Source organism: Amblyomma americanum, chromosome 2 (assembly GCF_052857255.1).
Source record: "Amblyomma americanum isolate KBUSLIRL-KWMA chromosome 2, ASM5285725v1, whole genome shotgun sequence".
NCBI lineage: Eukaryota > Metazoa > Arthropoda > Arachnida > Ixodida > Ixodidae > Amblyomma > Amblyomma americanum.
In genome coordinates, this window is record NC_135498.1 from 91,210,793 (window position 1) to 91,238,734 (window position 27,942).

The window sequence follows — 27,942 nt, forward strand, 5'->3', positions numbered from 1 at the left end:
GACAGAAAGGCTGCTGGGTGGGTTAAAGAACAAGGCTCAGCTGTCAATATTCTAACTGAAGTTTAGGTGAAGAAAATAACTAGCAGGATAAAGAAATAACCGTGCAAATATAAAAGACAAACTCGGGAAACAATGGCTGACAGGACATTCACATTTAACTCTGTCAGTTGCCTGCGTCTGTCTTATACGTTTGCACAGTTATTTATCATTGCAGCAATGGAACAATTAGCCAAGCCACAAGTACTACTAAGCCATGGTAGAATAAATAATGCATAGAACAGATCACCAGGGGTCTCGAAAAGAGACTAAGGGATACCAAGAGAAGGGGAATGCAGCTGGGTTTGGTACATATTCGGGTCAAGTGATGAGGTTAGAAGATTTGCTGAAACACAGTGGCTGTGGCTGGCACAAGAAATGGGTAATAAGTGATCATCACTGGTAGAGCCCCCTGCCCTGCTGCAGAGTTAATTCCGATGATGATGATGATCTTGATTATAAAGAGATTATAGTTATGGTGGCGATGATGATGATGACTGTGCATTGTCCATGCATGGGCCACCTCCAACCCAGAACCTAAAATACGCACAATCCCTTTCCGTGCATTGTCAACCTCACCTGGTCCAAATGGCAAGGCCTCGGCACACTGCCGCAGCTGCAGCTCGGAAGGGAACCCGGGGCACATCTGGCGCATGGTTGCGTAGCCTCGCTGGCCGGTCGCCAACCGGATCTGCATGGCCTTTCGTGTCAGCGCATCAGCCCAGTCAGACACGTCTTCACTGCATATCCCCCCGTCTGCACTGTCGCCTGCTGCTTGAGGATGCACAGGGTCTTCCACTTCCTCCCCGTCCTCTTCATCTGCAAGGTTGGGATGACAAAGGCAGAAGGGCACACTACAATCATGGCACAGGCATTCTTAATGCCATCAAGCAATGAACAAGCACCTAAGTTGCGCTTAATTGAAAGTTTCGTTGTTAGCTGGTGTCAAGGCTGTGGTCTCAGAAATGCAATGTTTTATGATGTGGAGGAGTGGAGGGGCTTTAAAGAACTGAATTCCACTCCTTTTTCCCAGATGCTGCCTCTCCTTAGAGCTCACCTTTGCCCTGTTCAAAACCTTCACACCTTGTCCTATACATCACGCAGAGGCAGGACAACAAAAGAGGAGGGACAGTGAAGGGCAAAAACCATCCATCATATCAACACTGCCATTAAGGTTGCAATTAAGCACGGTATTTCACTGTTGATAGGAACTCGCTGTAACACGCCCAACTTCTGCAAGCCTTCATAAGAGATGCAGGCCTGTATCTTCTCACTCACTCTCTTTAGTTCCGTATTGCTCTGCTGCTGCAGCACAACTATCCACACTCATCTGAAACAGCTTCAAGTCCAATATGTTTGTTAGAACAGACAGTCCTGGAGAAGTTTTTCGGCCAATGGCGGCATGCCACGGCTACCACGTCAAAGCTGACTTCCACCATCAAGAAACAAGGGTTGGTGTTGCCACCAGAGACCCTATCAGGTCTTTTCATTCAAATTCATGGGCAACTAGCAAAGCATGCCGCATCAATATTAGGCCAAGAAGACCTGCAGCATACGTTCAACACAATGTACCTGTTCACTCAATTTACTCTAATCTCTCTACAGGTCCTTCAGGATCTCACCTCTTCTGACCAGTTGCCGTAATTTGCAGCATAGAAACTGCACAGCTAAAAAGTGAACACTAAACATCGCAAGCGCAGTTGTTAGAGGCATACACCACCCCCTGAAAGCCAGTAACCAGAAAAAAAGCAGCAGCATCAGTGTTTTCATAAGCAAAGCACTACCAGGAGCTTTGCTCATGAAATGTAATGTTGCAAGTGTCACTTGGTCTCCTTCTGCATAAAGTGCAAAAGTGCTCCTTTGCATGAGCACACAGTCCAATTACTTCATCTTGTTCCACAAGGACAGAACCAGTACTGAATGCCACTGCACAAAAACACGGGCAATAAAAACATTGGAAATAAAAAAGGGGCATTTTGCAGGGCCATTTTGCAGTGCAGCTTCATTTCTCTCTTTTGTGGAAAAGCTACAAATTCATTTCAAAACACCCTTTGCCAGAAATTGCAAGCAAACTTAAGTCGGCACAAGGCGAGTACAGACACCGTGTTGTTGTTAATGATTTGTCATGCATATTAGAGACCTTTAGAATAGGGTGACCCTATCGGTTTGGAGCATAAGGGAATAGCGGAGCGCCAGTGCGCAAGCGCAGTACAATAAGCGGAGGGGCAGCACTGTTCTGCGCCTGCCCACTGGTGCCCCGCTATTCCCCTGTGCCCCTAACCAACAGAATCACTTTATTCTAAATGTCTCTATTATCTATTCAATTCAAATGTAACTTGATATATTTCACATGACGTGCTGAATGGTTATTGGCAACAATAAGTCTACAAGAGGTTGATGTCATTCCTTTAAGGCAAAACCAAAAAATTTATCAAGCAGGAAATAACGACTTCACTGCCCTAAACAGCTCTTTGCCTGCAGCATTTTCACGTCAAGTGGCATTCTTACATACACTGCTGGACAGCCGTGAAGAGACAGCATAGGCATTTGTGATGCCCACAAAGATATTCATTGTTTCACACAGCAAATCCAGGAGTAAGTTGATGTTCACATTACACCATGGCTACCAACTCAGCATTACAGACAGCAGTGCTGTGGCACTCTGTAGTGCAACGGCAGCCCTCGAATTAAAACACAAACTGCAAAACTAACATCCAGATCAAGTTACATTTCTGTCTGCTAGAAATAAACAAGGAAAAGCCAGCTTAATAGAGTGTAAGACGCATGCAAGCTGTGCATACATGATAAATTTCAATACCCCCCCTTTCAACAACACTTTTTTTCTCCCATTTTCAACTCAGCAGTGCAGCCAGGTGCCAGCAATGTACAGTCATGAACAAAAGTATCCGGGATGCCGATTTGCGGAAAATGCTTTGTGCTTTTCACTGACCTGCTTTGTCTGAATGCACAAAAATAAATTTTTTTTTCTGCAGGCTAATCTGGACAGATCCAAATTACAGTAGAACCCCGCTGTTACGTTCCTCACTGCTGCGTTTTCCCGGCTGTTACGTCGTTTTCGTCCGGTACCGGCATAGCTCCCATAGGATCCAATGTATTGGGTACCCCGCTGTTACGTTGTAGCTGTGAAAACGCTCCCGCATGATACGTCGCAACCTGGCACCCCGAACCCGGCCGGGCAACGCGCGCCAACCGCCATTTTGACGAGTCTTGGCCAGGCTTGGCTACGGAATTGGCTACAAGACCATGGCCTCCGAGATCACCCTCTTTCACGTGCGTGGGTAATCTCAGAGGCCATAAAAAGCCGCACGCGAGTTGGGGAGATTGCCACTAGATGGCCACTGCCTCGTCAGCCGAAGTGAGTAAAACCTGCGGGCCTACAGCAATCCAGTCTTCCTTGTTTGTGCGGTTCAACCCATCCAAGTCGTCCGTGTCCTCCCGTCAACACCTACGCTGCCTACGCCTCGTCAGGCCTCGCTAATCCAGTCTTTCTTGTTTGTGCAGTTCAACCCATCCGAGTCGTCCGTGTCCTCCCATCAACACCTACGCTGCCTATGCCTCGTCGGGCCTCGCTAATCCAGTCTTTCTTGTTTGTGCAGTTCAACCCATCCGAGTCGTCCGTGTCCTCCCGTCAACACCTACGCTGCCTATGCCTCGTCGGGCCTCGCTAATCCAGTCTTTCTTGTTTGTGCAGTTCAACCCATCCGAGTCGTCCGTGTCCTCCCGTCAACACCTACGCTGCCTACGCCTCGTCAGGCCTCGCTAATCCAGTCTTTCTTGTTTGTGCAGTTCAACCCATCCGAGTCGTCCGTGTCCTCCCATCAACACCTACTCTGCCTATGCCTCGTCGGGCCTCGCTAATCCAGTCTTTCTTGTTTGTGCAGTTCAACCCATCCGAGACGTCCGTGTCCTCCCGTCAACACCTACGCTGCCTACGCCTCGTCGGGCCTCGCTAACGCCGCAAGCGATTTGTCGTCCTTTGATGGCGTCGCGCAAGCGCAAGGCGCTTTCCCTCGAGGAAAAGCTGGATGTTCTCAACGCAGTCGGCAGGCAGCCAGCGCGGAAAAGAGTCGACATCGCCAAGGATCTTGGTCTGCCACCCTTGACGCTTAACAGCATCGTCTCGAAGCGTGCCGAGATACAAGGGAATGCCGCTTCAGCGTGGACTGCAGTGAGCGCGTCAACTGCACAGCACTGCTTCGCGCGGTGTGGCTTTCGCATGGACGGCGGAGAGGAAACTGCCACGGAAGCTGAAGAGACGAAAGCAGCCTCTCATGATCAAGAGCTGAGTGAAGCTTTGAATGCGCTGGGTGCCACGGGAGTCACGTATGATGACTACGTCGCCGTGGATGCTGCTGTCGTGATGTCCGAGTGTCAGAGTATCGACGAGATCGTTGCAGACTCGGTCGCGAGTGAAGCACGAGCCGCATGATTCCAGGGAGTTGGCGGACCCAAGCTTTGGAGAAGCCGTCGCGGCTCTGGACCTCCTCCGCAGGTACGTCGCACCTCAAAGCGACGCTGAGAGCAATGCGGCTTTCCAGGCCATCGAGAAACGTGTGGTGTTTTCCAGCGAGCGGAAAAAACGGCAAACGACCATTCTCGATTTTTTTAAGACCTAAGCTCACTTGATGTCGAAATAAATTGTTTCAAGGCAAAGCTGCACTGTTTTCATTAATTTTTGGACCTTTCCTCACTGTTGCGTTTTCCCGGCTGTTACGTTTTTTTTTCGCGGTCCGGTGAAAAACGTATGAACGGGGTTCCACTGTATATGAAGCTATGCAACATAAGCAGCCCTGTGCTGACCAAACCACTGATGATTATCAGCCTAAAAGAATCTATCTGCCAGATAATGTACTTGCCTTACTTTATGAACAGCAGTTTCGACAGCCAATATAGCAGTGATAGCAGCACCAGCACAATAATGGACAGCACCAAAAGGAATAAGTGATAGGGATCTGCCTTGTGACTTATCGAGCACCGTGATGTTTGTGTCTGGCAGGCTCTTATCACCACTAAAGGTTGCTCAACAGGTTGTTCAGAGGACCTGTCAGCTTAAATAAAAGAGGGGTAGCTACAAATGTAAACAAAAATTTGCACAGGTGCGACACATAAACGTCACAAATAGATATGCACCACAGTATTATTTTTCATCAATTTCCTGTTTATTTACTGAGGTACAGGTCCACCTATTTCTTTTTTCAAAATTCCACTTTTACTTGGTTGTTGACCACTAGAAACCCCCGTGTTTAGGCTGCCTTTGAAACTTCACAAACTAAAGCAGTTTCTTTCTTGCACCACTGCTAGGCCCTTCGTTTTTCGAGAGAGCCGAACTAAAGATTCTCAGATAAGACCAGTAAGAAGATAAGCACTGTGTAAAAGCGAAACTCAGTTGTTCATGCTTCCGAACATAGACAACAATAAGCGAGCAATCATCTTACGCATAGAGGGCTCAAAACTTCAGAGCAGCACATGATTTCGTCAATGTCCCAAAAAGTGTGTGAGATACTTGGGAAAGCAGCAGGAGCACCTCTCCAGGGATGAGTCAGTGTTGAGTTTGTTACACCATTGACGCAGCTCTGGTATGTGGTGTGCTATGCCAACTTTACGCGACGCACTAAAAACAATTCCACAGAATACAGAAACTTTGCTGCGCTCACACATGCTGTTGCCAACATGTATGTGGTATGTTGTCTGCTGCGAACAACTTGGCAGAATACAGGAACTATGCTCTCCTTGCACAGGTGTTGCCGCTGCTCATGCTATACGTAGGCACATCAGGCTTTCTAACTTTCACGGTGTCTTGGAAGTTAGCAAAATGTTAGAACACTGTTATGCTCTTTCAGTCTAGCCTGCACTTCTAATTTCCACTGCTGTTCATCTACCCAAGCTGTTGTTACTGCCACACTAGCACGCGGTTTGAGATGTTGAGGCCCCATGCTAAAGACTGAAATGAAAGCTTTTCTGTCTATTACAGGTTAAGACAATGCTAAGGCCTTCCCTCAGCTTTAGCCATACTGTAAGCTGCCAAGAAGAAGACAGCCCACCACCAAGTGATGAACATTTTTTTGTTTTTGGAATGATTTTCTATTTTTGCAAAATCAGACAATTGTCCACACCTCTAGGAGAATGACAGGAACTCATCCATGAGGGGGCAGTGACTCAGAAAAGAATCCAGAGAAGTTTTCAGTCACAAAACATGGCTTTACTCTGTCATAAAGGCTTAAGGGAAGACACTGGTCTTTGTAACCAAAAAATGACCCAAAAAACAATTTTTTAGAAATGACATTTTTGGAGCCTATAGATAGTACTATTTTTACTTTACCAGTTTTCTCCTGCAGGAAATCTGTATTTTGACCATAATATTAAATTTAGATCATTGTGTGGGCTCAATTTATGCAGGAGCAGGCGATTTAACGCCATGAAAATTTTGGACACCTGGCTATCTTAGTACGTCAATATCTCAACGTCTAGGACAGATAGACATGTCATATCGTTTGCTAAGGGAAGCTGAAGGCACAATGTATGCAATAATTGAAGCACAACTGTTCAATCACACCTCAAGAATTTGTAATTTTGCAAAGTTTATCTATGCATGATATTCACAGTTTGAATGCTGCTATTCAAAGTGCTGTAAAATTACTAATGAGGGTGAAATGAGAAAACTGCTTTGATTACTGCACTCTTTACTCACCATACTATGTAGCCATGGGTTAAAATTATTTTTATTGAGCCATTTTTTTTGTACCAAGGTACTAATAAATGACTAATTAAAATTATTCATCTCAACAACCAACAAATTAATTAAGAAAGTAATTTCATATTTGAAATCAGTATAAAAAACTGAGCAAGTTGACACAGTTTCTTTAGGATTGGACTAAAAATAAGGAAAGTAGGCCTGAGACCAGTGTCCCCCTTTAAGTAGCCACCATCAAGGACCATAGTGGTTCAAACATTCAAATGATGTGTACATTGCCTTTGATCCGGAGAACGTCAGCTTTACAATTGCCCCACACAAGCACTCCCTACTGGCCCCATTCCCCCCCCCCCCCCCCCCCTCCCCCCTGAAACAGTGATGTGCACATCAGTACAATGTTAAACACCAAGAGCAGGTGTTTGTAGAGAGGCTTCAATGCCAGAGAGTTCTGAAAGGTTCACCTTTCTGAGGCTCTGTTTCTGGGCTAGCTACAACACTGACCTTCTTGACCAGACGTTAAGAGTTAGCCTGCTCTTTAGTTTTATCCAGTTCGACCATCAATTTGGGTGCGCTTTCATTAACCCAGCACACGGCCACAGTCGCTACTTGGCACAGGTGCTCTGCATTGGCAGAGCAAAATACACCATGAGCAGAGCATAAGAAGCAATGCAGGTGCCATGAACGCACTGACAGCTTGTAGGAAGTATTGTCTAAAAAAATATGCACTCAGAAAGTAAACAGCGCTTGCAGAGATGAAACTGCTCATCTCCTGCAACACTTCTGCAGATTCTGAAGAATACGTTCCTTGCGTTTTTAGAAGATACTGTGAAATGGACACAGGCAAAGCCAGGAGCCCTTGAGAACTCCGCACTGTGCTTGTTTCAGGAATTGGCAGAGGAGTTGCTGGCAGTGCAAGTGTCAGTTTGGTTAATGCACTTTGCAAGTATTGCAGTGGTGCAAAGATATTTCAAGGGTATTCTTACGAACATGTACCAGGCATGCACTGAATCACAGGCACAAGTACAAACAGTGCAAGATGGAAATCAAGAGAAAAACAATTATATTCAACCATGCTCTGCACCCGATCTTGCACATGCAGGCCAGTTGTCATTCAACAAAACCACGTGACAAGAACTAAACTGTGGTATAAGAATGTCTGTGACATGTTCAGAATAAGCTAGGAGAAGGGGAATGACAGAAATAGCGGGAGAGTAAACGGATAACTTGTATGAATGACTGAGAATTTCTTTTTGCTATTTTAAGTTGTCAGACCATATGGGGTTAATTCCTTCGATTCAATTTAAATGTGGCAAATGCGCTTTCAAATTACTGCACCTTCACTGTCACAGTAAATCTAAATACAGTCCAAGACTTGGTGTTTCTGCGCAACTAACTAGACATCATCATACGGAATCACTAACAAAGGTCAGTGCTAGAACCGATGTTTTTAAATCCTCACTTTTTTAACGCACAATAACTGAATGGAATGAATTTCCCCCTGAAGTACTAAACAGCATTGATTCCATCGATATGACTGCTTACTGAAAGTTGATAAGTTGTTTCTTGCTTCATGCTATGTACTATAATTAATCATCTTTGTTTTCTGCGATATTATTTGCTATGCTTTCTTTTATGCATTCCTACCTTTCCTGCTTGGACCTATTTTATGGTTTGCAATATACTGTAAATAAAATATATACATAAATCAAACTGCACAAGCCTAGCATCTTCTGTAAATGCAATGTACATTGGATTCCACATTCTACTGCGAACTGAACTCTCTGCACCATGGGAGACAGGAGGATCACAAGAATACATGAACAGTAGCGTACAACCTTTGTCAAAAGTTTACAGCTCAAGAGAATTTGCTTCTAAGCCGTGTAACGGAGCTCTTGCAGCATCGATGGAAGTCCTAACTTTCGCCATGGGGAGGGCTAGAGTCCTTCTTCCCTTCAGAAGAATTTGAATCCTAGGGATGCATACATAACGAGCCACACGATGTAGTCAAATGTACAGAGGTGAGCATGCTTGTCTAGAGGGTTGGAGCAGTGTGCTGCGCTACAAATAAGACAATATCTTATCGCAGCCCTTTTGTTGCAGGCACTGTACTTGTTCGCTATCATTCGTGTAGCTATGCAGCAGCACTTGACTGCAAGGATTACCAGTAAAAACTGCTGCCTGGTTAAAATTTTAAATCTTTCGCACCACAGCTCGAGCACTCTAGACAAGCCGGCTCAGATCTGCACCTGTCGAGTGTATCACCACAGCCTATTTACTTTTTTATGCAACATTACCACAACGATGGCGCAGTTGTGCTATGGTTGGCCTCAACAATAAGATGGTGCTCTTGTTACCCGAGCAAAAGCAGTAGCAAATCTAAGTCTTAGGAATTGAGCCTGTTTGTTTCTTTAAATAAGGGGGGGAGGGGGGGGGGGGGGAACCATTTTCTGCACCTGCCGTGCTATACGGGCAATATTCCCATTGCTAGCATGACAGCTGTGCATTCGGCGCGCGGCTGCTGACAGCAGGCACAAGCGATCATCACACAGCGACAGTGCAGCCGCCTTCATTTGTCAGAGCAGTCGCTCGTATAGTCCGCTGTCACTCAGTGCAACTATCTGCAAACAATTCCATGTAAGGTGCGCTTCACGCAGCAGTAAAAATCGTGCTCGGTCTCTGATAAGCTGTTTCCCCTTTTATTCTTTCTCGATTGTTCTTCACAGCATAGGCGCCACTTGTGCTGTGCCCTAAGCTTTCCAAGTTAGCCCGCCAACGAAGACGCCTCCTGACACCGGGTGCAAGCTTCACCAAAAATACGTCAGAAGAAACGCTCACATGCACTCATTTGCAGCATGTTCGTAATCGCAGGCTGCGGGCCGTTTCGTCGCTGGGTGTTGTCGCTGATGCTGAGCTGACGCTGCTTACAGTCAGAAATGCATACAACTTCCGACTTTCACAAAGTAAATAAATCGTAACGCACGTATGTAGTACAGACCGCGAAACGCGAATACGCGAGTCATTTTGGGTCGTCGCCGGCAAGCTGGAACAAAAGCAATGGACACGCACATTCACTGCAAGTTTGCCCGCTGCCGCTACCCAGCTGTGCGTCTTGCAAAGGGTTGCAAGGTAACATCACAAAAAATTGACACACACTGCTTATGTGTGCGAATGCGAAAGCACGTGCGTATGACACCACCTGGAACGCTGGACGAGAAATGGTTGGTCGCAATTTTGACGCGAATGTAGCAGGGAAAAGTGCCGTCATATTGAACTCAGCCAGTGGGAGGTGTATAAGGCGAATGTCATGTATATGACCGTCTGGAAAGGCAGCCCTCAGCTTGCTGTGTGCGCCATGCGACCACTTGATGACCGCATATTTATCTTGACATGACTGGGATTTTCTATACCGTCTGCGAGCGCTCATACATGCCGTCAAGTTTTCTCGTAATGGGGCTAGCAATGCTTCCACACTGAAACACGAAACTATAGTGGACAACGAATATTGCACAGCCTGTACACTTCACACAAGTTCAAAATTTTTATAAGCCCCCTGCAGCTAGCAGGAATTAAAAAAAACAAATGTGTAGCCACCCTGCACGTTGCAGAAGACAAACAAAACCAGTCATATGCACACTTACTGCATCCTGCAGAAAAAAGGAAAGAAGAAATGCATGACTGTTCTGCACCTCCCAGAGAAAAAAAAAATGCACAAACACTTCCTGCACCTTTCAGAAGGAAAACAAATATATGCATAACGTCTGCACCTGGCAGGGAATTAAAAAAATATTGTGCACCTTGCAGAAAGGAAAAAAATGGAAGAAACAGGTAAAAAAAGAAAAGAAAGCCACACCGAACAATTACTGCAGTGGCTGTACCTGATTCTGCAAGACACACATAATCAATGCCACTGCAAGTACCACTTGCTGCGTGAGGAGCAATGAGTCAGCCCTTGCTGCATCTGCAGTCCGCACCATCCGCACCCCAGGTTGTGTCACGGCAGCAGTCAGCCGCCATGAGGCTGCGGAATTCTGCCGCTGTCTGGCTTTGGTGCGGCACATAAAAGGAGCTTCATTTGCACACTTAACAGACATGGAATGGAGGGCTCGTTTCACATAAAGATGACCTACTGAAATGTGTCTAGAGATTAGGCATAGGTTTCGAACTGTGAATGTAGATACAACATGTTGCATGCCACTGCTTCTCCTTCACTAAATGTGGTGGGTGCTGTCTGCACATACCTCCAGGAGGTGTGCGTGAAACGCGACGTCCTCAACATTGCGGGCTACGAAGAGGTCGTTGGTGCACCGGGTCTCCGCTAGCAGCTGGCACACCTCCTCCACCCGCGAGCTCCGCTGCTGCTGCCTGGGACGGCCCGGCACCACAGCTGGCTGCTCCTGTGTATCTGTCAAAAGGAGAAAGTGATTGAATGTACACTTGTCATATAGCAGAGCACGATGTGCAATAACCTGACTGTTTGGTGCAATATCTCAGAGTGCTGTTGACATGCATACTGGGGAGCAGTACATAAAAGCATTCATAATCAGCGGTATGACAAAAACAGGATTGTTTCAATGTGCACATTTGTGTAACCATCGCAGACACCACAGTTTCTGTTGTAAGAGGAAAAAAGCTTGCACAAGGTACCAGTGCTGCATATGAAAGACACTTTTGTGGGTGGCCGCCGCGGTGGCCGAGTGGTTATGGCGCTCGGCTGCTGGCCCGAAAGACGCAGGTTCAATATTGGCCGCAGCGGTTGAATTTCGATGGAGGCGAAATTCTAGAGGCCCGTGTACTGTGCGATGTCAGTGCACATTAAAGAACCCCAGGGGGTCGAAATTCACGGAGCCCTTCCCTACGTCGTCTCTCCTAGCCTGAGTCGCTTTGGGGCGTTAAATTCCCATAAACCAAACCAAACTTCCGTGGGTATTGTAAAGTGATACTGATAGTCTCCTCCTGCAAATGGTATTAATGTTAGGTAGTTTGTGAAATGGATAATGTGGAGTCTGATATTGGAACACCAACTCACAGGCTGTGTCACAAGGCATGTCATCCTCCTCCAGCTCTTCCAGCTCCTCTACATCCGTATCTATGTGAATTCATTCCACAAGACACCACTGCTTAGCGGACAGTTTCAGCAGAGCATGTATTGGCGCAAAACACACGGTTACTAGGTACTGAGACACAAGAAGAAAAGCAGCCGTACCAAGAGGGCAAGATAGTACAAGGTATGTACATAACTCGAGGTTGCATACGTTACCTCAGCATTCGCATCCCTTCCTAACTAAAAGAAAAACCACAATGAGGTCAACAATGTGCACAAGTTGTTAGGTGTACATATCAAATGACTAAAAAGTCACTTACCAGATGGAGAGCGCGCCTCTGCCTGCTGAAGGCCGCTCGTCCCTGGTACCTCCCCCACGGACACACGGGGCTGGTTCTGCAAGGGGCACAGCGCCCCACGTTCATGCACGAGTGTCTCGAAGTTCATTCTGTGTGAATTGCTCACAGCACATGGCCCCGAGGTTGACATTCATTATTCTTCATTAGCCTCCACTGCCATTCCCCCTTCCTTATTAGTAACGTCACCGCGGCTTACCACATGCCTGGCTGGAGGAAGAAAACATGGGATCTGCGACGCCTTGCACGAGGTCTGGCGCCCGCAGCTTGCACACACGGCCTGGCAGCCCCGGCCGCCTGCCGCCTCCAGTGCCCCTGCGACAGGATGCGGAGACAGATATTCAAGGGCCATTCGACAGACCGTTGTTGACACGCTCACCTTCCCGCTGCCAAAAACTGTGCCTCCTCCCTATTGCACCGGGTGCACCACACCTGCCACGTGTGGCGCCAGAGGGGCACACTTTTGACAACGGGGCCCACGGCGTTGAGCAGGTTCGCAACCTCCTGCCACAGCTCGCGCCTGCGAGCCGCCGTGTAACCCACGGAAAGGGGTGAGACAGCGTGAGCTAGCGCCGGGTGCTGCTCCGTGAACTCAAGCATTAGTTCGTAATGTGGCTTCGACACGCGCGTGCGTGCCTTGGCAGACATGGCCATTTCAAATGATAACGGTCTATCATGCCAATTCCGCCAACGATTTTTTGGCATCGGTCAGGGAATGAAATAGGGAATGTACTGTAGGTACATCTTGGCTTCACGCGGACGTGCGCTATATATAACTTGGGTTCACACAGCAGAGCATAGACGTGCGCTCTACTGCAACAACTTATACAAGGTTACGAAGCAGCAAGGACGAGCAAGGCGGTTTCACATGGTGCGACGCGAACGAAAAATTACGGCCCGGTCGCACTGTCGTTGCGACGGTAATCGCAGCCGCCGTTTCACATGACAACGATTTCTGTCGGTACCGTCGGCACCCTAGCGCCCTCGTGTCGGTGCGGCCTTTTGAGTTGCTGAAGATTCTTCAGCTGCAATAAATGTCAAACATCGTGCCAGGCGTTGATTTCGTAATCATGAGTAGTAATATTGAGTTGTAATGTATTATTATGTTGAAAAAAGAACGTTTTCGAGATTTTCTTTTTCGCCTTTGTTACCAGATACGCGACTGCGCGCATCTGGCCGCAAAGCTGGCGCGCGAAGTGTTGCGCGCGGGTCGACTTCCGGCGCGCTAATCACTGAGTGACCGAGCATTCAACCGTTGACACCCTAGAGGGACCGTTCTCCGTTTCTTTCGGTATGGACCTGTCAGTAGCGCAAAGTACTTTGCTTCTCGAGGAGTACTACCTCCTCGAAAAGAAAAAGCTGTTGCTGAGCGGTACGCCAGGGAGAGTTTCGGTTCTAGCAGACGACCGAGCGGGCGCTCTACCACCGTATTTCAGCCCGCAGCAGCTTTTGCTAATGGAAGAGTATCTCCTTCTGGAGAAGAAAAAGATTCTATTGAGCGCTCCTGTGCCCAGGCGGTGGTGGACGCGGCCGATATGACAAAACCGCAAGGAAGAGTCAGTGTTCTACACAGTGGTGAGTTCATACTGTCAAAATTCATTTTGTGGCTATTCCTCTCTTGCTTGTGTTCTCATACTAGAATTTCTGTGTGCAGATGCCTTTGCTTATGTCTGGCGACCCCGAATACTTCAAGAAATATTATAGAATGACGCCTGAGAAGTTTGAGGGGTTGCACTCGCTCCTTGAGGAGCATCTAACAAAGCCTTATGTTGTGCGTGAGCCACTGCCATCGCGAGCACGGCTGGCAATAACGCTCAGGTACGTACACAAACATATCAGTACGTTGAAATTATTTTGCTTTAATATGTCATTCTTTTTGTTTGCTGCTCTTTTCCAGTGTTCTTTTAATTTTATGCTCTTCCCAGATGTAGATTCCTTTTAGGCCCTAATTTGCACAATGATTAAAAACATTAACATCTAGGAAATAAATTTCAGTGAAAGCCTCGTAATTGTCTTTTTTTTTCAGATACCTGGTTTCAGGTATGTACATGCAGGATGTGGCCTTGGAATTCCGTGTGGGGATATCTACAGTATCCGCTACAGTGCATTCGACATGCAGACTGCTGTGGACAACATTGCAGCCTTTGTATCTCAAGGTATATATTGTATCTACATTTTTAAGCACAAGTAAGCCAAACTAGATTTTTGTGCATTTGAAGATCGAGTTCTGCATGCAGGAATGCAGATTTCACCGCTTATCTCCACTATAGTCCCAACAAGCAGTTTGGTGCTTGAATTTTGAAAAGTATCTAATTTAAAGAGCTTCCATTTCAGGTGGCAACAACTGAAAAATGGGAGGAAGTTGCCAGGGGTTTCAAGGAGAAGTGCAACTTCCCAAATTGTGTCGGAGCAGTAGACGGCAAACACATTCAAATCCAGGCCCCTCCACACTCAGGCAGCCTCTACTACAACTACAAAGTATGTCGTTCTTGGTAGCAGTGCGTCATATTAAGACTTGACTGTGTTTGCAATACATTCTCATTACAGGGAACCTACTCCATTGTGTTGCTGGCGGTTGCCGATAGTAACTTAAAGTATGTAATGATTGATGTGGGTGCTTACGGTCGGCAAAGCGATGGGGGCACTCTCAGCATGTCTCGATTTGGCAAATGTCTTGAAGGAGGTGGTCTTGGGTTGCCTGGACCAGAACACCTGCCAGGCACACAGACAGCAGCACCCCATGTATTTGTGGGAGATGAAGCGTTTCAGCTTCGGCCGGATTTTCTCCGGCCTTATTCTGGCAGGAGCCAGAGTGAAGAAAAAAGAATCTTCAACTACAGACTCAGCAGAGCAAGGTGATTGTGGCGACTCTGCGGTGTCCTTTTTATACTCAGGTGTGAAGTTATCATTTACCATTTCATTTTCAGGAGGTGCGTGGAAAATACCTTTGGTGTTATGGTGTCGCGGTTTGGCGTCTTTCGACGCAGCATCAACCTTCTACCAAGCAATGTCGACAATGTTGTGATGGCATGTTGTGTTCTTCACAACTTTCTTCGAGACGATGTCGTGTACATGTCTGCAACTTCTGATGACGAACCTCAAGATGCAGCCAATGTTCAATTGTGTTCAGATGGCGGATCAAGTATGCTTGATCTTCAGCCACCATGTGGACACAACTACAGCCGGACAGCTGCAGAAACCAGGGATTTGTTTTCTTGTTATTTTTCAAGCCCTTGTGGTGCTGTGCCGTGGCAGCGAACATCTGCTGGCCTGCGCAATTAGTGCATAATTCACTTGAAACAATTCCTATGTTTTGTACCCTTCTTTGTCCTCTGTTTTCATCATAATAGAGATGGTACCTTCATTAAGAATTGTATAATGATGATGTATCTTTTTTTTTTCTACTCTGTATATGATCAATGAGTTAGACATGATCCTTTGCCCTGCAGTGGGTGTAGTAAGACTGATGATGATGATGATATATGTATTGTGCTTATGCTATCTTCTGACATGAAAATGCAATACTCTTACTTTGTTACTTTAGCTTCAGTTCGTGCAGTGGTTTTGCACATCTATTTTTTGTGTAACGAGTGTCCGAAAAATAAATCACTACATATGTAAATACGTTGTGCAACCGTTGTATGCCTTGTAAAGAGGGGCTTGAACCTCATCAAGTGAACTATTTTTCACTTTTGTTCGAGCCCCTACCGCTTTGACGGAAAATAAATCATATCATATGATATCATAGTGAAATAATCCTCATTTTTGACTGCATAAAAGTTCTCCGTATATAATTCATTTTACTGTGCATTATATTTCTTCACTATTTATTAATGTTTCACCATGAAAACACTTCTGTTAAGATTGCCCTGACGTACAGCTTGTGGGTGGGTAGGCAGATAAGCAGACATACCGGGCAAGCATGTGTGTTACAAAGAAACATCTTACTGCTTCATATAATGGCATGTTTGCTTGATATAATGGCACACTAGCTCATTTTATAAATAATTTATTTATCACAGCATCTTAAATGGCATTACAGTGGGAGGGAGGGTATTGCAATGAAAGAGAAAGAAAAAAAAAGTACAAGTGAATTGCCATGGGCACGAAAAAACATGATTAAAAAAACACTGCAACAATGAACCACAAAAACAGACAGCAACAACTGTACCAAAAACACATGCCATACATACATATAAAAGGAGAAGAAACAATAAATGGCAAATAATACATAAACACACAGTTATCACAGTACACATTTCGTTCAAGCAAATAGGGAGTTTTAGAATAGGAGGCCACAAATGGTTAAGTGGATAGGGGAACAGCTGAGCGCCAGTGTGCATGTGCAGAACAACCGAGGGCCGCAATTGTTCTCCACATGTGCACTGGCTCACTGCTATTTCCTTATCCCTCCAACCGGTTGAGTCCTCCTATTCTAAAGCTCTCTAATCTTAATCCACAATTTGTGAACCTGCAACAAGCAGGTTTGCAGGATATACACCTCTAGCATAGTCTGAGACTATGTGTAGCAATTCCATCCTCAGATGGCTTTGCATTTGCTGTGGCACCCTTGACATTGCTGGGTGCAGCGACAATAAAAAGTGTTTTGCATCGTCCATAGACTGCTGAGCCGCAAAGGCGGAAAGCCACGAAGCAAGCACTGAGGCTAAGCAAATGAAAAGGATGCAATTCCCGAGCTGTTGGCTGAATATTTTGTGAAGTTGCAGGCTATTATGCAGCCTGTGCAACAAATCAGCTGAGTCTGGTTTAACGGTTGCAAAGGGTTTTTTTCTGGTTCACAGCCTGGTTTTATTTTTTTATTTTTTACTTGTGTATTTTGATTTGCTAGGATGTGACGTGGTTGCTCACAGGGGCAATGGTTTAACAATGTAGCATCTTTCATCGTTCATTCCACTATGTCACTCTTTTAGGGTACTTTTATGCCATGTACAGCCTGTTCAAGTGTCACCTATGTACTTGTGCAATATTGTCAGATAAAACGCCATACCGATAAAGCGAATGCCTCTGAAAGGAGACTTTCTAGGCAATGGATTAACCTAGTTTCCGTGGCGCTGGGATTAATTTTTCCACCTGCTCGCCCCCCCTGCAGTTCCGTGCTGGCAGGTATAATGAAATCAACCATTGTCATCATAACTACCACTCGGCACCACTGGCTACCAGGCCACCTTTTAGCAGGCTAGTTGCATCTCAGAGTTTTTAGTAGGATCTTTGTCAGCGCAACGAACAGAACAGCGCTGGACTTTTATCTGGCTATATTGTAGCGTACAGTACACTGATTACATGCTTTACTGCCCCGCGAATGTCCTTGCACTTCACTGTACGCTGTACTTCATGTGTACTTTTGTTGACGTAAAATTACTTCAAATTGATCCGGCTAACGACTAGAAGTACTCTGGAGATGGTACGCCGGCTCAATGTATGGTATTTGCTCCTACGTTGAGCACGTTTGAGGGTGCTAAAGCTGGCTTTAACATTGCCTTGCAGATGTAAACGCACCTGCTGTATTCTTTCAGCTGAAGAAATTAAATGTGAAGAATAATCCTAGTGTGCTCTATGGTCTGTGTTGATGCGCCTACTTATGTCATGTTATGTTTGCTTCAATTGAAGCTGTCGTAGCATTGTTTTCTATACTTTTCAATTTCCTAACTGACAACGTTCGTGGCACTTCAGGGCTTTTTCCTTCTGCACTGTGACTATTGAGATGATTAGCCAACTTAAACAATACTGCTTGTGCTGCCTGTGACATGTATTTTTTGTTTGTGTGCCAAGGGTGTGCTTTGTGACTGTATTTGTTTGGTTGCTGCAATAAACAATGAATATGAAACTATGAAAACCATACTTGCCGTACACTCTTTTGCGAACTGTGCACTTGAGCCAGTGCTTTGTGCATCATACCTTGCATCATACCTTGCTGTACTCAAAAGCTCTCAAACCAGTATTTGCACTACGAATCATGCATGCTTCGCCAGTGTCTGGAAGTGTTGCTGCCTTTCTATGCTGCCCCTCCTTTACCAGTCACTTTCATTGTGTTCCCAATTGCACATTAACAAGGCCATAACTAGCAGGAACTCGAGCACATTTGACTGGGAAAGGTTGGGGCGCGCTGAAAGGCAGCAACCTTCGAGAGGTACGGGCTCGAAAACGCGGATTCTACAGAAAGACCGCTTTATAATTCGCGCCAAAAGCATACGTATGCGTGACGTCATTGTACGTCACGTTTGCGTAGTTTGTCTCTTAAAATCCAGGGGGCGCTGGAGTGCCCACGAGCCGCCATTTTTGGACCAATGGGCGTCTATGGAGCCTTCGCTACCAGTGTACATCTACCTTGCCGTTTCCACCTCCTCTCTGCACGCAACGCGGTAACTCCAGTCCTTCTGGGCTGCTGCGTCACCTGTGTGTGCCTCGTGGTTCTTCGTAGCCTTGTGCTGCTTGTGCTTTCTTGTCAAGATCGCTTCTCTTCAGTTGGTGAAACTGCTTTGTGTTTCGCGCTGCTATGAGCAAGAGCAAGAAACGCTGCGCAGTCCCAGGCTGCTCGAGCATCGCAGGCGCTCCTGGAGTGTCCTTCCACCAATTCCCTGCTCGGAATGAGCGGAAAAGAATGTGGACGCAAGCTCTGGGGGTTCCGGAGCAATCGAATCGGCCGGTGTGCTCGGCGCATTTCACCCGAGACGCCTTCGAAGGGTCACCACAAGCTCGTGCATCCGCTGGCTACAAGAAGCGACGGCTACGATGCGACGCCGTGCCGACGGTGGCAGGCGCCCAAGGAAGAACATCGGTAGAAGTAAGTACCGTTACTTGATTACCTACGCATTGGCCGAACAATGAAAGTTCGTTGCGGTGCCCACGTTATGGTTCAAGTGCCTAAGTTAATACATCAATGAGGTTATGATGCTTTTACCGCTGTTCTTTCTCAAGGAGCCAGCGTCACGAGCACGGTGCAAGAATTCTTACACCGTGGTCACGAGTAATGGCCCAGCAGCCGCTCGCTGTGCTCTCGCCTGTCGGCCGACGGGGATCAGCCTGTTGGGCTTATGTGCGCACGTTGACGGCTCGAGCGGGGCTGAATGAATGAATGAGAGCGAGTGAAAAGAAAGCGGGAGGTCGGTGAGAGTCGGACGAAGTTTTCTTCAGCGGGAGAGCAGCCTGCTCCGCGCCCTGCCACATTATCTGTTAGCAAAAAAAAAAAAAGAAAAACGAAGGGAATTAGAACAGGTAAACGGTACATCACTGCGGCGCGCGTTCCCATTTTTCTCGCCGCCCCGTCTGTTGACAAGACAAAGCAAATGAAACGCACTTTCAAGCTCTCCCTTTTTCATTCCTACGACTTAACCGCGCACCCGAAACGGCCGAAAATAAAACAAAAAAAGACGAAATAAATTTCATCAGTGCGCGAAGCATTGTCTGGAATGTGAACCTTTTGATTTCTTGTTGTGGCTGCAAAGTATGAACACTGTCATAAACCTGTCAGTAGTCCACTAAACCGATATAGAGCGATAAAAAAGTGATTCATTTCTCGTAGGAGTCTTTCTTCATATGTTCACAGTGGTTGCAACAGGTAGTGTGGCAGGGTGTGACCTCTGCATGTTGGCAGAGGCTGCCACTGATCTGAAGCTGTGCTTTGTTGATAACAGGTTATGAAAGCTGCTGGTGAAATGATGATATACAGGTAGTATGAGTTGAAGGAGTTCATCACTGCATATTTCAGGGGCACTTAACCAAACCTGAAGAAGCTGAACCTACTGATGTTTCTGCACCATGGATACCATCTGCTTCAAGCTTAAACGTGAGGTTTTAAACTTTTATGTGTATAGTCTGGTATGAAAAAGCAATTGTGCTATAAAATTTACTTCTTACCTAGATGCCTACAGACCAGACTTCATTTTTCCCTGGAATTGGCGCAAATGTGGAAATTGGTGTTCCTTCACCTGTTCAAATTGGCTTATCAGGCCCTACTTTGAACATTGTAGAGAAAGTATGTGAAAACATTTGCTGAGTGACCAGATTGTATGTTGATGCACGAGTGTTTCATTTTCACCCAAACATTTCTTTGCAGCTATCAAGTCCCAGAATAGACCACGGCTACTGCAGGCTGGTCACTGCTTCCACACAGACACATATCACTGCTATGGATAAAAAGAAGTCTATAGGTAACTTTCTGTTTGCAAGAATGACTTCAGTGCCATTTATAGGAGATTAATTCTGGTTGAGAAGTCGGATATTTAGCACTAGAGCCATGCAGTGTGTGTGCGCAGCTTATTTGGTCGTTGTTTATCAGGGCCTTGACAAGTTGCTTGGATTTGCATTACTGAATTAAGTGCCATCATGCCTAGTGTTATTGCAAATGCCTCTTTTCTCTCAGGTGTACAGGCCAGCTTCCAGATCAAAGCCATGGAAGATGAATGTATGCAGACAGAGTCTGTGTTGCTCCCTGAAGCAAGCACCACAAAATGCCAAGCAGATGGCACATCTGAAGATTCCTTGAACACATCATTGGAGTTTGTTGCAGAAGGTTCCATCATAAGGTGCTCAACATCATTGAATCATCAACATGCATTGTCACTCTCAGCAGTTGAGCCATCCCCTGTGAAGTTCCCTTGTGATGACACCTATGAGCCGTCACGTGACAAGTCCATTTTGTGAGTGTTTTTTTAATTTCACTTTAGCCTGAACCCTTCATTCCTGCAGTGATTATCTCTGAAGAGTATTCAGTTTTTTTTGTAATAGTAATTGTGACTGTTCCTGGGGATTTATTACACCAGAAATTATTTATATTTTTACAGAGGTTCTGAGACTCAGTGCATCAGCACACTCTCAGAGAAAATTCATCATATTTGAGGAAAACTTGGTGGAATTGTTTAAAGTGTGCAGACAGTGCCAGGCACCTTGCAAAGTATCCACAAAAGTCACTGGCTCTGCACTGCAAGTCACAGCAGTATGTATAGAGCAGCATAGATTGACATGGTTGAGCCAGCCTATGTTTAACAAAAAGGCAGCTGGAAATGCACTGCTGTCTGCTGGCATCTGTTTTTCTGGAGCCAGCCCAGAAAAGGTGCTGTGGCTACTTCAAAAAGCGGGCATCTGTGTGCCGTCAAGCCGCTTGTATTATATGTATCAAGCATTCATCTCGCAGCCAGCTATCAGACACACATCTAACAAGTGCTACTGCATCTGAAAGTTGCTCTTTAATGCCTGATACTTCTGTGCATAATGTATGGTGCATGCACATTTTTCTTGACCTATATTTTTCCTGTCAGCAGCATTCAGTGCAGAACATGTTGCATTGATGTAGCATAATCAAATCAAATCAGAATTAATTTGACTTCATTTAGTAAACAAGCTTTTCCTGTTCTGGAAGCAGTAGATTGTGAAAAGGTTGAAAGTGACAACAATGCATTCCATAGTTCGACATGGTATCCAAGAGGCCGCATGTGAAGCATTTCTTTGTGCATTGCTCTCAAGCTCATGCTACACGCTTTCATTTACCAGATGTGGGAAGATGAACAGCAAAATGTGCTGAAGGCACTAGATGGTCCGCTTCACTTGGCTGGTGATGGGCAATGTGACTCGCCGGGTTTCTCGGCCAAATACTTGACCCACAGCTTCCAGCAAAGTCATTCATTTGTCCAAGTGCAGCTGGGAGAGGTGGGTGTCATGTTTCTGTCTGGCCTCTTTGAATGTGCCAGCCAGCTGCCAGTTTTGTACTGGTTGTATAATTCTGGGATGCATTGCATCACATTTTCGGAGTAGGGAAGTATTAACAAGCAATGGAGAAATACAGGCTTGTGAAAGGCATGAAAGAGCTGAGATTCCAGGGTGTGGCTGTTGCATCACTAACTGACCCAAGTGCATGAACCATGTGTTGACCAAAAGTTTGATACGTGGCATGTTGCTAAGAGTAAGTGATCAATGTAATGCATTGACAGCATTTTGTGCCTATGAAAATTGCAAACCTTCCCATGAAAAATCGTTAATATCTAAATATGTCAAAATGTGCACCTTTTTCTGGCAACATGAACAGGGACCACAAGCATGCCAGCTGTCTCTCTGCTTATCTTGTATTGCATTTAGGTGTGGCCACAATCACTTGTTACAGCAGCCAATACCTCTGTCATGCAGGCACTTTTAAAGGGGCTGCGAAACACTGCTTGAACGGATGTCGGTTACACTTCAGATGGATTCTTTATGTCACACAGATGCTGAATCAAAAAGAATGACAAGAATCGATGCATAGGAACAGGGGATATTCAATGAAGAAATTAAAAAAAAATGGCCGTGGCTTAGCTTGGTTAAGCCTGGTGATTGCGAAGCAGGGCCAGCCTTGGTGAGAGATTTCTCCTGTCTTTTCTTCGAACGCTCTTGTCTCTGCTGGGGTGTTTCTTCTGCACGCTGTTTTCTTCGCTTTTCGTTTTCCTTCTCTCGAAACGCACGTTCCTTCTCGAGCCGCTGCTGCCGCTGTTCCGGGGTTTCTTGGACACGCCTCTGCCGTTTAGTCGCGTTCCAGCATTCTGAGCTAGTAGAAGGAGACTCACTGTCGGGCAAACTCATAATTTCTTCCTTTGCTTCAGCTGTTTCCACAGAGGAGGTTGCACGTTGTCGCCGAGCTGCATACTGGGTACGCTGCTTAGAAAGTCATTCTTCTCGTTCTTCTTCCGTCTCCGTAGCTCGCTGATGCTTCCTCTTTGCATTCTGCCGAGCTGCCTTGTTCGTTGTCACCATCGTAACATCTGGCTGTATGGCTGCCTTGGTGAGAGGAGCGGAACTGTTTTATACAGCTGGTGTGACGTCACTCTTACCGTAGCGCCCCTGGTGAGAGGAGCGGGAGTTAGGCCGCCGTTGGTGGCTACCGCCTCGCCTCGCGACGGTGTGAGATGGGGCCCCGTTTTTACACAGCTGGTGTGACGTCACACCGACCGTAGCGCCCCTGGTGAGAGGAGCGGGAGTTAGGCCGCCGTTGGTGGCTACCGCCTCGCCTCGCGACGGCGTGAGATGGGGCCCCGTTTTTACACAGCTGGTGTGGCGTCACTCTAGGTCACGTGGTGTGACGTCACGCAGCGAGGTCACGCTAAAGGTCAATGGCGCCTACCACCGCCTCGCCATGGAACGGGCTGAAGTGCGACCTAAAGTAGTATTGCTTCGCACTTAAACAAGCAAACAAAATGCTGCCCTCAACTCGATTTTAGCGCAGCTTCCCATTCCCATTTCACTCTCCCAATGACGACACTTAGTGCAACCAATCAAAACAGCCTATCTGAGCACATGGTGGAGGTTTGTACTCCATGGTTGCCTGTTCTCTGTAACTCGTTCTTGCCAAGGCTGGCAGCGCGGTTTGCACGGTTACAACCATGTGAACGCCCAGCGATGCTTCGTCACGCCAATGGCGCTGAAAAGAACACTGATAAGTGACGTTCCCTGGCTTTAGGATCCGAACGCGATCCGAACTGGATCCGAACTCGAGCGCGAGATACTGCGACGGTGTGACAGCCTGCGCAAGATATCAGACACATTTAGCATAGTGTGTACCGCTACTGCTTACCGCCTACCATTGCCCCTCGCTCCTAGCGCGCTGGTTGGTCACGGCAAGCAAGGAGCGCGCGCTGTTGACAGGAACGTGGCACCATCTGGTGCCGTCACCCGGTGATCCTCCACAAGCTGGCGATATCCACTGCTAAATGTGAAACGAACGGCTTTTTTCTTTGCATCCTTCCTTGGGACCGAAACGAACGTTGTGCAATGGCTCGATCAGATCGATTCCGCAAAGCCGTTCTCAGATACATAGAGAGTAGCTATAAGTGTGTGCTATGTCGTAGGATGTTTACAGAGAAACGCAAAGTCCGATGCAAAAGTAGCCAGAGCCTCTGGTGGTGTATTTTTGTTTTACTTGCTTTACTACGCTTTTATCTAAGGGAAACAAGTTGGTTTTGTGGATGTAATATAAGACACAAAAACTTCATGAAACGTATCTCTAGATATTAACCCAATTTGAAGTATATTCACTGTTTGTCCAATCATAAAGCTCCCACTAAGTGATGTCATATCCACTGCTAAAAACCGCCACACTATGGTGACACTGTCAGCGCCATGAATTTGTTTTTGCGAGCTAATTAAAATATTAAAAACCGGAGTATGCGCTGTACGACTGATGCTATTAGCATCAATATAACTCATTCTATGCAACCAAGAGGCAAAACAGTGCACTGATTATGTGTTTCGGGGCCCCTTTAAAGGCTATTGAGTGGAGAACCTTCGAGATTCTCAATAGCTATTAAACCTGAAGGAGTTTTTGTGCTGTTACAGAGCTAACTCAAGTTCGAGAGATTGCATCATCACACACCGCCGTTTTGTGCCACCACCATTGCTGCCAATGAACCAACAAATTTAACCTGGAAGGTTGAAAATAAAACGCTTATTTGGTACAGTTACATCGCTCTTGAAATGAAGTCTATTGTCTCGGATAAGTTGTAGTAGCATTCATGCGCCTTTGAGGAAACTGGTGTTCGTTGTTTTCTTACCGCTGCCAACAATGATACTATGCTGCTGCACTTTGTCATCTGACATCTCTTTTTATTCTGCCACTGAAGTTTTATATTTTGAACTTCACTATGATAGTGCTTTAATTTTATTGCCAAGCGTTGTGCTGTGAGCCCTGTGTCGAGAGTGCGCACAACCACTGCTTGAAGGCCCTCAAGATCTCAGTAGAGTTCCTTACCGTTCGGTTGAGTTGATAGGTTATTCAAGCGATGGCCATCGGAGCTGCCCATGTCACAACACTCAGTTGGCCTTTGAGTGTTTAGACAGTAGGTTTGAGAGCCTACAAAATGACCGTGTGATGGGTAAAAAACAGTTCAATACTATGTTCAAAATGTATCATCATATTGAAATTTATATAGGCATAAACTGCACTGGGATGGCACATTTTCACTCCAATAAATGTATTTGCACTTGTCACCTATTTGCTGCTCTCCAGGCAGTCATACTATAGGTTAACGCATGCTTTTTCAACAGTAGATACTTTTGTGTTGGTGCAGTTGCAACTTGAAATATGTAGCACAGACAAGGACAGAAAGAATGCTTTGTCTGTGTGCTTTCTTTCAGTCCTTGTCCCTTCCTACTGCGTATTTCATGTTGTGCATGCTTTGTCAGTAAGCGATACATTTGTGAAGCACATATTTGTGTGTGAAAAAAATAATAAACTGAGCCGTAACCAGCATCTCAATTGCAGCGATAAAGAAAAGGCTGGTTGCAGCGAGCAAGAAGACAGGCTGCGGTGACTGTCACTGGGTCCAACCAGTGGTCAACCACCTATATTGGTGCGTGGCTGTGAGCGCAGGTGATGGAAAACTGCTGGTGGCCATATGGAAAAGTAAGCTTGCGATGTCATTCCATTACGATTAGGCAATTTTAAGAGCCTGGAAGTTTTCATTTGTGAACCACAGTCAGTAATATTTCTGCACTTGCTGATTAAAGAGATTAGCAGTAAAACCCTCATGAGCCATGCTGGTTTGGCATGCTAATTAGATGTGCAAACTGAAAAAATGATCCTGAAGTTGAAAAGGGAGTGTTCTGCTATAGTCAGATTGTCTTCTATGATTAAGCTTGACTTGTCCCCCAGCCTATATCTGATTTTTATTTGTAGAAGTCTGCTCAAATCAGGTTTGTCGAAATTGGGTAGCATGTGTTGCAGGAGATACCTCCCTTCACACCTATGCCACTTGTGACCTTATTCCAAGGTGACTTGTGAAAGCTAGCTGTTTTCTCTAATATATTTTTGATGACAACTGCCATCTGACCTAGTGCATTGGTCTCATTATGAAGTAAAAATGTTGCTAGCACTGAATTGCATCACTGTGTTTGTGAATCTGTTTTTTCTAGGCATGCTGAACCATGTTGCCAACGTACAGTCTGTGCATGGTGACCCATACCCAAGGTCCCTACATGACAGCACACCGAATGGAAAATGGCTCTCACCAGGTACAGTCATGTTTTGTGCCTGCAGTTGCATCCACTCAAAACTGAAAATTTTCAGGCACACCAGCTTATGCTCGACTTGTTGCCCTTGCATCCGAAAGGCTGCTTCTGAAAGACATTGAGAAACTTTCGGCATCTATACAGACATACAACCCCGAGTCTTTCCACGGCGTGTTGATCAAGTTTGCCCCAAAGTCTGTGTCATTTTCAACTGACATTGTGCGTGCAAGGTACATCCTTCACAAGTGGCTGCTTTGCATATTTATATTGAAGAATAAGCCTAACTGTGCTTTTGTACGTTTCCCCTTACATATTTTGTTATACGATTATGACTCAGCTAGCCATCCTCCATCACATTGAAAACACTGGCCGTGCTCAAGCAGTCACCAAGGATGGCAAGCAAAAATGGAAAAGGAAGCAACTGAGGGCCAGAAAAGGAGAAGTTGTGTGCCCAGTCAAGACTGCAACAACCTATGGTGTGTAAATCAAATTTAGATAAACATTACGTAACACTGTTTTCTTTTTCAGGGTATGTTCCAGCACTCGTGCAAGAGGTCGACCGTTGCATCTCCTGGCCTTCTTTCAGACAGGCACGGAATGAGAGCAGCAGGAGCAGCAGCCAGAGCCGTTCAATGAGTGAACTTTGCACGCCACGGCACACAAAGCAGGAGCTCATTCCTGCACGCCAGTAACGCTTCGCAATGGGCGCAGCTATTTCTGGACTGGATCCTGCTCCCTCAACAAGCAGGGCGTGCTCAAGTAGCTTTTGAGAAGTGATTTATGTTGTCATGGCAGCACTGTTTTAAATCCACGCTTACAACATTGGCCCTCGCAACTTCAGCACTGCTGCTGTTCCTGGGCAGGGTTGGCTATCCCTCTGACCCAAATGTAAGCCCTGCACGTAAAAGGCTGGTTTGGCTGCACCAAATGCTGCGCTCTTCGCCTACTGAGGAATTGCAGCATTTTATTGCAAAAGCACTCACGCTCACAAACACCGGCCAAGAATCCTGTCCAGTTTGGTTTCTGCCAACGCCATGGCTAATACCCCTGTCACACGAACACTGTAAAGGTACTTTGAACAAATGCTCCATTACTCTAAGGACGAACGCGCGCTGCCACACGGACGCGCCAAAGGACACCTAGCTCAAAGGAGCTTCGAAACAAGGCAGCTCGAGTTCGTCCTTTGATGCTTCAAGGGAGTACTCTCTCCCAGTGAATTAACACCATAAATAAATTGGGAAAAGAACCGTTCAATTTTCATTTTATAAATTCACTTCATAAGATTACTGGTGTTTTAAAATATAAGATCATTTGTTTTGTGGCAGTCTCACGACGCCATACTCTCGTTCCAGATATACGAGCGTCACGGTAGACAAGGTAAATATGCCGCCATGTCGGCCGTGTTTTCTCGCGTCGTCACGTGGATCGTCACTCATTTTGATGGAGACCGCCGAACAAGGCACACCAGAAAAACGTGACCACAAAAGCAACGATCGCAGGGGTATAGTGCCTAGAATATACGTGCTAGTGTGCCGAGGGCGCGCGCTCGCGTGGCCGGTGCAGTGATGCCTTCCTACGGCCACCGCGTGGTGGCGCTGCCAGGCGCTAAGGCCAAGCTAGAGGGGAGCGGACTAGGCTTCAACCTATCTTTTTTCAAGCGAGAGGAATTGATTAAACAGACATTACCGGGACTAATATACGCGGACGATATAGTGATAATGGCTGACAAGATGGAAGACCTGCAGAAGTTGTTAGACATATGCAGTACAGAGGGAGATAGATTAGGCTTCAAGTATAGTAAGGAAAAATCT

General features: G+C 46.1%; 3 protein-coding genes across 4 annotated transcripts; 2 read left to right on the top strand and 1 right to left on the bottom strand.

Annotated features, from left to right (window-relative positions):
* Positions 1-620: 620 nt before the first annotated feature.
* LOC144118402 (uncharacterized) lies at positions 621-12,793 on the bottom strand. Its single transcript, XM_077651346.1, has 6 exons — positions 12,782-12,793; positions 12,525-12,711; positions 12,345-12,460; positions 12,110-12,185; positions 10,987-11,150; positions 621-855 (listed from the first exon to the last, which is right to left on the bottom strand). Exons 1-6 carry the CDS (start codon positions 12,791-12,793, stop codon positions 745-747), a joined length of 666 nt encoding a protein of 221 aa, XP_077507472.1. The 3' UTR covers positions 621-744.
* Positions 12,794-18,527: 5,734 nt separating this feature from the next.
* LOC144121589 (uncharacterized) lies at positions 18,528-21,760 on the top strand. Of its 2 annotated transcripts, XM_077654876.1 has the most exons (5): positions 18,528-18,947; positions 19,872-19,949; positions 20,220-20,313; positions 20,526-20,802; positions 21,653-21,760. In XM_077654876.1, the coding sequence occupies exons 1-5, from the start codon at positions 18,660-18,662 to the stop codon at positions 21,681-21,683; spliced, it is 768 nt and encodes a 255-aa protein (XP_077511002.1). In that variant the 5' UTR covers positions 18,528-18,659; the 3' UTR covers positions 21,684-21,760. The 2 variants fall into 2 exon arrangements, with proteins under 2 accessions (XP_077511002.1, XP_077511003.1); XM_077654877.1 differs by lacking the exon at positions 19,872-19,949.
* Positions 21,761-21,766: 6 nt separating this feature from the next.
* LOC144121590 (uncharacterized) lies at positions 21,767-27,515 on the top strand. Its single transcript, XM_077654878.1, has 6 exons — positions 21,767-21,808; positions 25,386-25,526; positions 26,036-26,134; positions 26,190-26,350; positions 26,469-26,607; positions 26,660-27,515. Exons 3-6 carry the CDS (start codon positions 26,038-26,040, stop codon positions 26,821-26,823), a joined length of 561 nt encoding a protein of 186 aa, XP_077511004.1. The 5' UTR covers positions 21,767-21,808; positions 25,386-25,526; positions 26,036-26,037; the 3' UTR covers positions 26,824-27,515.
* The last annotated feature ends 427 nt before the right edge of the window (positions 27,516-27,942 follow it).